Source organism: Ahaetulla prasina, chromosome 3, assembly GCF_028640845.1.
Source record: "Ahaetulla prasina isolate Xishuangbanna chromosome 3, ASM2864084v1, whole genome shotgun sequence".
Taxonomy (NCBI): domain Eukaryota; kingdom Metazoa; phylum Chordata; class Lepidosauria; order Squamata; family Colubridae; genus Ahaetulla; species Ahaetulla prasina.
The window spans coordinates 42,041,654-42,053,762 of NC_080541.1; the positions used below are offsets into that span (position 1 = coordinate 42,041,654).

A 12,109-nucleotide genomic window follows, 5' to 3' on the forward strand; every position below is an offset into this window, starting at 1 on the left:
TGCTGGTCACGTACCTGGCTCCTTGCTGCGTGACAGCTGCCCTGCCCGAGCTCCTGGAGGTGCTTGCGGGGTGGCAGTGGAGACCCCAGACTTTTAGTCATGGGGGACTTTAACTTGCCATCTGCCGGCTTGTCATCGACAGTGGCTCGGGAGTTCATGGCTTCCATGACGGCCTTGGACCTGACTCAAGTAGTGGATGGCCCCACTCACACTGGGGGTGGCACACTGGACCTGATTTTTATCTCTGGTCAGTGGTTGAAGGATCTGGATTTGAGAGATGTAGTCATAGAACCTTTGTCATGGTCAGATCACTCTCTCCTTCGCCTGGACTTTCTGACCGCCACTCAACCCCGCTGGTCCCGTCCCAGGCGCCTGATGGACCCGGAGAGGTTCCGGACGGAGCTTGGGCCACTTCCTGAGGTCTGGCTCACGGCACGGCAGAGGAACTAGCCCCAGCGTGGCAGCGGGCTCCGGCTGGGGCTTTAGACCGTGTCGTGCCTCTGCGGCCTCTGACCTGGCGCAGATCCCAACCGGCTCCTTGGTTCTCCGAGGAGCTGAGGGGGATGAAATGCCGGAGAAGACGCCTAGAGAGCTCCTGGAGGTCTAGCCGTTTAGAGGCTGATCGGACACTAGTTAGGTCCTATACTAGGACCTACCTAGTGGCACTGAAGGAAGCGAGGCGTTGCTACGCCTCCTCCCTCATTGCGTCGGCAGATAACCGCCCAGCCGCCCTGTTTCGGGTGACCCGTTCCCTCCTTCACCAGGGGGAGCGGGATGACCCGTTGCAGGGACGTGCTGAGGAGTTTAACGGTTATCTATACGATAAAATCGTTCAGCTTCGAGACGGTTTAGACCAAACTTGCGGTGATTCAGATGAGGCGTCTGAGGGTGGTCTTGGTGATATTTTCTGGGATGAGTTTGACCCTGTGGCTCCGAGGACATGGACAGGTTGTTGGCAGGCTGAATGCCACCACGTGTTTACTGGACCCGTGCCCCTCCTGGCTGGTGCTGGCCACTCAGGAGGTGACACGAGGCTGGCTCCAGGCGATTACGAGTGCCTCCTTGTTGGAGGAGTCTTCCGCCGCCTTGAAAGAGGCGGTGGTGAGGCCCTCCTCAAGAAGCCTCCTGACCCGCTGTTTTAGGTAATTATCGTCGGTCTCCAACCTTCGCTTCGCGGCGAAGGTTGTTGAGAGTATGGTGGCATATCAGTTTCCCCTACACCTGGATGAAACTGTCTATCTAGACCCGTTCCAGTCCGGTTTCCGGCCCGGTTACAGCACGGAGACGGCTTTGGTCGCGTTGGTGGATGATCTCTGGAGGGCCAGGGATAGGGGTTGCTCCTCTGTCCTGGTCCTATTAGACCTCTCAGCGGCTTTCGATACCATCGACCATGGTATCCTGCTGCGCCGGTTGGAGGGATTGGGAGTGGGAGGCACCGTTTATCGGTGGTTCTCCTCCTATCTCTCCGACCGGCCGCAGACGGTGTTGACAGGGGGGCAGAGGTCGGCCCCGAGGCGCCTCACTTGTGGGGTGCCGCAGGGGTCGATTCTCTCGCCCCTTCTGTTCAACATCTATATGAAGCCGCTGGGTGAGATCATCAGTGGCTTCGGTGTGAGGTACCAGCTGTACGCTGATGACACCCAGCTGTACTTTTCCACACCGGGCCACCCCAATGGAGCTATCAAGTGCTGCCCCGGTGTTTGGAAGCCGTACGGGTCTGGATGGGGAGAAACAGGCCCAAGCCCAATCCTCCCAAGACAGAGTGGCTGTGGATGCCGGCATCCCGGTACAGTCAGCTGAGTCCTCGGCTGACTGTTGGGGGCGAGTCACTGGCCCCGATGGAGAGGGTGCGCAACTTGGGCGTTCTCCTGGATGAACGGCTGTCTTTTGAAGACCATTTGACGGCCATCTCCAGGAGAGCTTTCCACCAGGTTCGCCTGGTGCGCCAGTTGCGCCCCTTTCTAGACCGGGATGCCTTATGCACGGTCACTCACGCCCTCGTGACGTCTCGCCTGGATTACTGCAATGCTCTCTACATGGGGCTCCCCTTGAGGGGCATCCGGAGGCTTCAGTTAGTCCAGAATGCGGCTGCGCGGGTGATAGAGGGAGCTCCTCGTGGCTCCCGTGTGACACCTATCCTGTGCAGACTGCACTGGCTACCTGTGGCCTTCCGGGTGCGCTTCAAGGTGCTGGTGACAATCTTTAAAGCGCTCCATGGCATAGGGCCGGGCTATTTACGGGACCGCCTACTGCTACCAAATACCTCTCACCGACCGTGCGCTCTCACAGAGGGACTCCTCAGGGTGCCGTCAGCTAGGCAGTGCCGTCTGGCGACACCCAGGGGAAGGGCCTTCTCTGTGGGGGCTCCCACCCTCTGGAACGAACTCCCTCCAGGACTTCGTCAACTTCCGGACCTCCGAACCTTTCGTCGCGAGCTTAAAACACACCTATTCATCTGCGCGGGACTGGATTAGATTTTAAAAAATTGGTTTTAAGGGGTTTTTATTATTTATATTGTTTTAAAAATTAGGCTATAGAATAAGTTTTTTAATTGTTGTTTTTAATCTGTATTTATATGTGTTTTAACTGCCTGTGAACCGCCCTGAGTCCTTAGGGAGATAGGGCGGTATATAAATATAAATATAAATAAATAAATAAAAAACAAATAAATAAATACATATAAGGCTATTGATGATTAGATGTATATAATGTATATAGAAATTGTCCGAAATATACAATAATGTCATGGCTCTGTTGAATATGTACAATTGTTATGAAAAAAAATCATAATAAAAATAAATTTAAATAATAATAATAATATTTTTTTTAAAAAGTCACATAAAAAGTTTATTTTTCTTACAGATTATATTTTATTTGCTAATTTATATCCTACCTTTATTATTTTTATAAATAACTCAGTATGAAAAAAGCACACAATACTACCTCTTCCTATTTTCCTCATAACAATAATCCTGTGAGGTGAGGGAAATTGGGCTGAGAGAGACTGACTGACCCAGAGCCTCCCCTGTGCTTCTAGCCTGGTGCCTTAACCAGTTTTATATACTTTTGAGAATAGATATCTAATTTAAATTAATTCAAAATCACAATGATTATAATTATTATTATGTTGCCTCCATGTGTTTATCTCAATTCAATCCTCATAATAAATCTGCAAGACATATTAGGCTGAAAGAATTTAGACATAAGTTAAATACAAGAATTTAAACATCAGGTGTTTTTTTTTTACTTTTTATCTCTAAAATTTCATTGATGTACCATGTAGGCTGAATAGAAAATAAGAAATCCACCTTCAAGTACATAGTTGTTTCTGGGCACTTGCAGGTAATCTTCAACTTACGACCACTGTTCAAAAGTGATGGTGCTGAACTAGGGAGACTTATAACCAGTTCGTGAAATTGTGGGCATTGCAGTTTCCCCACAGTCACATGATCATAATCCAGTGATCATGGGATTGCCATTTGGAACCTTCCCTGCCAGTTTCCCACAAGCAAAGTCAAAGGGGAAAGGTTGCAAGGCACTTCTGCAGGTCACTTCCCCCACTTTTTCTCCCAAGGAACTACATAACAGAGATTGCATATTTTGTAGTGCTTCCTCTCCAACTCACCCTGTATAGTGCATCTCTGCCCTCCTGCACTCTAGTGTGTGTCCACCCACAATCACACACCTGCCTGCATTCCCTAGGGCTGCTCCATAGTCCCTACCAGCCTGCTTGCGCTCCCTAGTACCTACTCATGGCATTTGCTGGCTTAGCTGTGCTTCCTAGTACTTGCCTGCAGCACTCCCCCACACTCTATAGTGCCTGCCTTAGCACTCCCCATTTCCTCAGCAGCTGCAAATCCTTGACACTCCTTGCTTGGGATTCCCATCTCTTCCTGCTTAATGACCTGCACAGTCCTGGAATTACAACAGCAACTGGGACTTACCATCACCAAGTGATGCAGTCACATGATATGCTTTATTTTTATTTTATTTTTTTATTGAAAAAGTTTTAGAACAACAATTAAATTTTTCTCCCTCCCCCACCTTCCCCCCTCCCTCCAAAACCCCCTCCCCCCCCCGACTTCCCGGAGCAAACACAAGGTATAGTTCATTAAACAAACAGTCATACATTAAATTTTTAAAATCTAACACAATTATAATCCTTCTCTCCCACATAACCTGACTTCTTCCATTAAAATCAAAAACAACATCCTTCATTCAAAGGCAATCCGAAATTTCTTAATCTGATATCTATTTTGAATATAATCAATCCAGTTCTTCCATTCATTTAAATATTTTTCTTGAGTACTGTCTTTCAAGAAGGCTGAAATTTTAGCCATCTCAGCCAAATTGGAAACTTTCAATATCCATTCTTCTATTGTGGGTAATTCTTTTTTCTTCCAATATTGTCCAATCAACAGTCTTGCTGCTGTTATTAAGTTCAAAATCAACTTAGTCTCAATCACTGTACAGTCCGTTGTTATTCCCAAAAGGAAAAATTGCGGTAGGAACTTTATCTTCTTCTTCAGAACATTCTGCATAATCCACCAGATTCTTATCCAGAAAGACTTAATTTTCTTACAAGTCCACCATACATGAAAATATGTAGCATCATCACAATTACATCTCCAACATTTCGCTTGCATATCTGGATACATACATGATAATTTCTTAGGATCTAAATGCCATCTATAAAACATCTTATAAAAATTTTCCCTTAAATTCTGCGCTTGCGTAAATTTAACATTTCTAACCCAAATTTTTTCCCATGTTTCCAACATTATTGGTTCTTGAATATTCTGTGCCCATTTTATCATACAATCCTTTATTAAATCTCTTTCAGAATCTATTTCTATCAACAAATAGATTGTATATTGTGATGATATGCTTTATTAATGCATAGTTTAGTAATGGCAATCTGGGAACCAATTGCCACCTGTACAAATATCAAGAGTTGCTTTCATACTTAGGTATATAATGTCACTCATCTTATCTGTCACTTTTCCACTTCTATATGAGTTCCCTACCTTCCTTCTGATTTGAGGTTGATCATAACTTATTATTTGAACCATGATTAAAACTATATGATTATCATTGTTATTATTATGTTATCTCTTTTATCTAAGAATGTAGGTATCATATATGGAAAATATTCCTTGCAACCATAATTAGATTAGGCTAAGACAAAGTGACTAGCTTAAAATTACTCTGGAGCTACATAACGTAATGAGAACTTTGGTCTTTGCACAAGACCAAAGCAAAAAATTCCTCAGGTATAAGTTGCCTTGTAGTTCAGCAACACTAATTGAATGACTAGAGTATTATTATGTTGTCTTAAAAACCAGTGATGCAATGTTATTTTTTATTCATTTTACTAGGTTAAAGTGGGACATGAAATTACAATTGGAACAGGACCCAAGAAGAAAATAGCAAAACGGAATGCATCTGAAGCTATGTTATTACAGCTTGGCTATAAAGCCTCTTCCTCTACTTAAAGAACAGCCAGAAACGGTAAGGGTTTGTTCAGGTACAAGAAGAGAAATGCCATTGCCTCATGCTTCTTCAATATTTGTTTTCTAAATATACTTAGTCCAATTGCTGGTACAGTTATTTGTGATCTTCCCAGCCAGCTTCTGACAAGCAAAATAAATTGGGGAAGTTGAATTCACTTAATGACCTGATAATTTCCTTAAACAACACACTAAAATGGCTATAAAATCAATCCAGTCATGTGGAGGATTCATTTAATGACTGCATTGCTTAGCAATCAAAATGTTGGCCCCAATTGTGGTTATAAGTTGAAGAGTACCTCTATGGTTATTGCCTTCTGTTTGTGTATGGCCTTGTCCAAACCATCTGGTTGACTACTGGGGGAAAAGAGATGGTAGAAGCATAAATCACTCAATTGTTCTCATTGAACAATCTGGTGTCCTTATTTTCAAAGCATCTCACCTCCTATGTGTACATAAATAATATTTAATAGTAATTGTATTCTTTTGTATCATGCACATTTTATGTTCTTATGTATATTTATCAGCTAGGGGATGAAATGGTCAAAATGTTTGCTATCCAGAATCAAAAAGTTAGTGAAACATTTGTATTCATCCATTTTTACATCAGCTATGTAAAAAAATTAAGTAAAAGATATATATGATATAATAAGATTCAATAATGCAAATAAAGTAATAATCATTTAAAAATGCAATCATTTTAATATTTTAATCAAAATAATCATTTCAACAAAATTATGGATAATGCTAATTTGTTCAGAATCAATTGCAAATGGTGATCATTTGACCCCTGTATCTGTTGCTGAAGGCCCAAATTTGAACATGTGACTATAGGAACAAGAGTTGTAAGTGCAAGGATTGATCATGTCACTTTTGCAGTGCCATTTGTAACTCTGAATGGTCACTAAATGAATGGTTGTAAGTCAAGGACTATAAAAGTTCAGGTACTATAAAAATCAGTGGCAAAATACAAGTGACTCTTGCTACCATTGGTTTGTGCCACTAATATTTTGGGAGAAATAGATTTGAAAGAACTTTAGAAAGTTTATTCAAGCTACCCCTGAGAAGTTGTTTCATAACCATCTTGTTTACTAACCTAAGGACTATATCTTTTTTCATACTCTTTACCCTTGTTAATCAGCAGCGCCCTAGACAAAATCTTCTAGGACTGTCTTCCAATAATTTATCACAGATAGTTCTGTTTGTTCTGCAAATGTCATTGTTTTTCAAAATAAAGTTATAATCATTAAAAAATATTAAAGGCATGTAGCTTTACTGTTGTTCAATGCAGAAATTGCAACAGTTTCTGTGACATTTGAGCATGATTTATCTATGTAAAATATTCTAACATCTCTGAAAATGTCATCATAACCTGATAAGAAACAGCACTATAACCATTCCTTTATGTTTTTTCCCATGCTAGATTATGAAAGGGTAGACTATGGGTTTCAAGAATAAGAGATTGGTTGGAATGAACTAAGCCAAGACCAAAGCATAGTGGGCAGTTTTCCCAACTAAGAGTTCTGCTTTGAAGCAGGTCAGGCTGTCCTTGTAGAGTCCTACTGTTCTAGTATCTGTTCTGTCTCATTCCAGCTTTTGAAAAGTAGCCAATTTTTTATTCAAAGCCCAAAATCTAGCTTTTGGTCTGACAGCTTATTCAGCTCTGCAATGGAAACAATCCAGACATTTTCATATCAATATTTAATTAAAATATTTTATCAATAGTTTTTGATCTGAATGCAGAGGAAGAAAAAGTACATATATTCTCACTCTCCATCTTACAAAATTTATTGGCACAAATATTTAAATACTGAGAATTATGTATGCCAAAAATTATATTCTATGAATAGTTGGTATTAGATTCCTGGAAGACTTTATCTTTAAAAATATATCTATCTCAGGGCAATGTTTCCATGACCAAATCACATCTCTTTGCTTATGGCTGTGGCAGCACATGAGTTTTTGCACTAAAACAATATTTTCAGGCAGGCAGCAGTAGATACAGAAGGAAGTACAAATGGAAGAACTGATAAAAGGCTGTAATCTATACAAAAGCCCACAAGTCTCTCACTCTGGCTGACTTTTTTATCTTCAGACCATCACACATTCTACTCTTCCTCTGTTCATCATGAGCTCCTCCATGAGGTTTTCCCCTTGTCTTTTCCCCAATTTGGCCACACAAATCAGAAGGCAAGCTGCCAGAGGAAGGGTATTTCCTCCCCCCCCCCCTCCAACTTTCAAGCTAATCTCCACAAAATTTCCTATAAACCAGATGTATTCTTCTGGCAAGGAAAGCAGAATTTTTATTACAGAAGAAAAGCAACAGCAAATGTGGCAGATGTAACATATCACAAGCCCCACTAAGAGAATAAGGTAATCCAATAGAAGCAGAAAGGGAGGAAGCAAAGCACACTTTAGGATATATCCCTAGCACCAGGATCTCTAAAACAGGAGGGTCATCATTAGGGCCCTGCTCACATCATGTATGCTGGATCCAAGCTTTTCTCCAAACAGCATTATTTGGAGCTTTGTTGTTTGTTTACATTTGGAAGTATATTGCAGAGTTTGTGAGCACTTTCACAGCTTAGGTGTGAAGAGTCCCTGCCAAGGGGTTTTTGGAATTATTGATTGTAAGTAAATGCCTGCAGAAAGAGTACTGTATTTGCAAGCTGTGTGATGTAGCAATGGCTAGCTGGCCTGGGAGCCAATATACATTAGGGATATGTGCTCAGTGGCTGTCAAGAGTGAATTTTAAAATGAATATCCTGGCTTTTCTGGCTACTCTTCCCAATTCTTTTTCTTGAAGGGCTGAGTATCTAAGTTGGGCAAGTGGAAGGAAACTTTAACTAAAAACAAATCCAGGATTATTTTAATCAAACCAACTGGATTGAAGAATTCCCATAAAACATTAACCCTAATTAAGCCTGTCATGGGAACACAGCAAGAATAAACAGTTTGTGGTTACTTATACAAGAGGTGATTATCTAGAGGAAATACTTTTATCTATAAAACAAGACAAATTGTATTCCATGCACACATTTCTCAGTTAGCATTCTGGCACAGGGAAGAATAGTATTTTAAGTAGAAAATTTGTGGGCAGTAGGGAAGCTGTTCCCCTCTGCTAATTTTCTCTAACAGTGATTGGTTTGGGTTCCCCTTAGCTGACCTTATTTATGGTTGTAGAACTGTGGAGAGAGATTGTGATGAAGAATTCTTGGGTGGAGAGAACGATTTTGAGATTCCCACAAGACCTCCTTGCCTTTTGATAGGGTATGTTACTGAGTATGAAGAATAGTGTGTGAAAGATATAGTGATAGAAAATTGCAGATGTTAAGGAACTGTTTAGGAGAAAATGCAAAAGTTGGAAATGTGAAGGAGTTAGCTTTAGAACTAAGAGATTATGAAAGTGGAGTGAAATAGAAGGAAGGGAAGATACCAAAGATGGAATGTCAGAAGTTGCTGAAAATTGAAAAATATGTCATCGAGAAAAGGTTCAGGGCTGGTAGAATGTGAAGGAAGTTAATTTTGATAGAATTAATCTGGCAGAGCACAGCCTGAGAAGAACAGTCCCCAGCTAAGGAATGAGTAGTATCCAGTGTTAGATGAAGAGCAGCATCAGCTGGGCAGTATGGAATGGGGACTGCTAGCAACTAAAGAGAAAGTTAAGACTAATATCAATGTTAGAAGACTACTGAAACAGAGCTCTTATCAAATAACAGAGTTAGAGGACAATTCACTTTCTTTGAGAATGGAGGACTTGAGATTTGTTTTTATAGAGAAAATGTTGGTATATTTCTGGGTTTCTTATTGCTTGATACAAAAGTCTCTTGGAGCTAGAAATGGAGATGGAAATGGAACCAGTTCTTTTAAGACCTTGGCTCTGTCCAACGCTGAAGAGCATTCTTTAAAAATGTCCCTACTGTTGTTCTTCCATCATTCTGAAACAGGACAATTTCAATAATGGATGTGCTTGGGTCTCTGATTAGAACAGTAAAACCATTCACTTTTTTTATGGGAATCATCTTACGGAGTTTATTTCATTTTTATTATTACATCTTCCCAGATGGGTCAGAGATGTTTCTCAAGGTGAACAACCACAAATTTTATGTTGCTACTTGTAGCATTCTGATGTAACCTCTGGCTCTGTTATAAACGGAATATTTTTATTTTAAATCTGTGCCATTAATATAAAGATATATATATAAGCTTATGTAATAAAGATCAGTTGTGTTATATTCGAAGCTTCCCTGATTAAAATTATGAACAATATTAGAGGCCTAGGACTATTCCTGGATAGCAATAAAATAATAAATAATTTGAGAGAAAACAGTTGGTAGTAGAAACATGTCATTTTGGTTTTTCCCCCCAATATTTTTTTTAAATTAATACAAATAGTATTTTCTGTGATTCACAGTTATTAGAAAAATGTTATTACATAGATATGCAAATTTTAGTGCAATTGAAAACTATTTTAGTAATGAAAAATGCTAAAATAATAACTTAATATTTCTTCATATCATTGCCCGATAAAAAATAATCCAACTATAGCTATACTTCAAGAATCTTTTTAATATTTTTAATTCCAAAGAATATATTTTCAGTCAGACAACCAAGTAGATCAAGTAAATTAGCTTTTGAACTTTAAAATAATGATTGAACATAATTTACCAAGCTTGTTGGAATGTAAATTTTTCTATATGCATTGGGAATAAATTCTGTGAACATCTAAAATGTTCATGTGAAAATCAAAACCATGGAAAACCTTTTATTTCAAAACACTTGTTTTTCTTCGTAACTCATTTATTACTCTGGACTTATGCATGAAACCAGGAACTTTGTTCCTTAGGAGTCCATCTGCTCCTGCTGTTTGTTCACCATCTGAAATCATAATCATCTGTTTGTGACACACTAATCATTTTCACAGTAACTAATTGTGATGTCACAAACAGATGATTATGATTTCAGGTGGTGAACAACCAGCAGGAACTAATGAACTTTGAAGGAACAAAGAAGAAAAAGCATGGGGAAAATAGATACTCATGTCATAGGTTGTTTTTTTTTTTTTTTACAAATTCAAGTTTGGATGAATATAGTTAGTTCTGGTCTTTGGACAGCACCAGGTAGGAAAACATGTCAAAACATTTTTAATCCCTAGTTAACTAAATCTCCCAGAAACACATTGTCATTTACTTCATTTTTTTGCATAAACAAAATACACCAAGACAGATATTATGAAATGCAGCATACTTGCAAGTATTTTATGTGAAATGAGAACCACATTTATAGACCTTGTGTTGAATAATTTTGTGAATTCTTCCTTGCATATCTCCACATGTTTCTTTTGATCGAAGGACAGGGAATGTTGGTTGAGCCTTCCTATGGCTATTGTAACACTTGTGAATTTTCCATGAATGATAAATACAGCCATGTAAAATTGAATAAAATACCTTTGTTATATTTCATATCTGCTAAAATCTGATCTAGTACTTAGGAAAATGATTGTTTTATGAGTTGATATACTGTACATTTTTACTATGTCTAAAGTTTTATAGGACACCAAGTGGCCTTGTGTTTTACTAATTTGACTTTTATTTTTTAAAGTGTGTGCATTTTTTCCTTAGATTCTTCAATGTGCTAAAAATAATATTTAACCCAAGTTCCATAATTGTCAAAAAAATGACAAAGGAATCAGCACCTCTGCACCTTGATGCTTTGTTGGGCAACATAGGAATATTCTCTTAAATTCCTTGACAATGATATCCCTAAAACTTTTTCCTGCCTATGAGGAGCTTTATAAATTCATTTTTGTTACTTACTTTTCTTAAGTGATATTGTCTATCTACTTTGCTTATTTCCAGTGCATATGTTTTCAAAACCTCTTTTTTATGGTCTAGGTTCATATTCTAGTTTGAGTCACTTTCAGAATTTACAGTATTACCTTAGTATTGGTATCAGCATTTTTCACAATGTTCTCATTTTTCTCAAGGAATTGTTTTATTTTATGAAGTTGCTAGACAACTTTTGAGAACAGAAAAAGAATATTAAACTCTACTTCTTTAACTTTGCTACACAGAAACTGTTAAGTTTGAATATGTTTTTGAAAATTATGCACACTTGACATTTTTGTGCATGTTTATGGACTTCTCTTTATTCTTTGCGTTTATAAAAGAATTCAGCAAAAATTTCCCAAATTTTGAATAAAGCTACAATGTTTCAACTCAAAGGAGTTACAACTTTTTACCAGAATAAGGTTTACCTTTACCAACTATTGATAGGTAAACACCTCATATTTTAAAAATTTATAAGCAGCATTTTCTAGAAAGTGCAATAATTGGAATTAATTTAATTTTTTCATTTATGTTTTTATTTATAGCCATATTAAGCTATTTGTTGACTTATCATTGGCTTTGTGTCAGCAACATCCATCAACAAGGTTAAGAAACTGGTCATCTGTCATATGAGAGATAAGATTGCCCTTTGATAGCATTAAGAAAAACATCAATTTCCTACTCTTGGCCCAAGGCTAATTGTGAACAGATGCAAAATAATTTGGAGAATCTGAAAGTTCTCAATTAAAGTTTGCTATCATATCTTTCTGT

At 38.9% G+C, this 12,109-nt stretch overlaps 1 protein-coding gene across 1 annotated transcript in view; it reads left to right on the forward strand.

Annotated features, from left to right (window-relative positions):
* The window catches only part of STAU2 (staufen double-stranded RNA binding protein 2), a 159,650-nt gene that overhangs the window by 46,587 nt on the left and 100,954 nt on the right, over nt 1-12,109 (forward strand). Inside the window, 1 exon segment of the mRNA XM_058175177.1 lies at nt 5,379-5,511. Within this exon segment, the coding sequence (XP_058031160.1) occupies nt 5,379-5,495 (117 nt within the window). The 3' untranslated portion in view covers nt 5,496-5,511.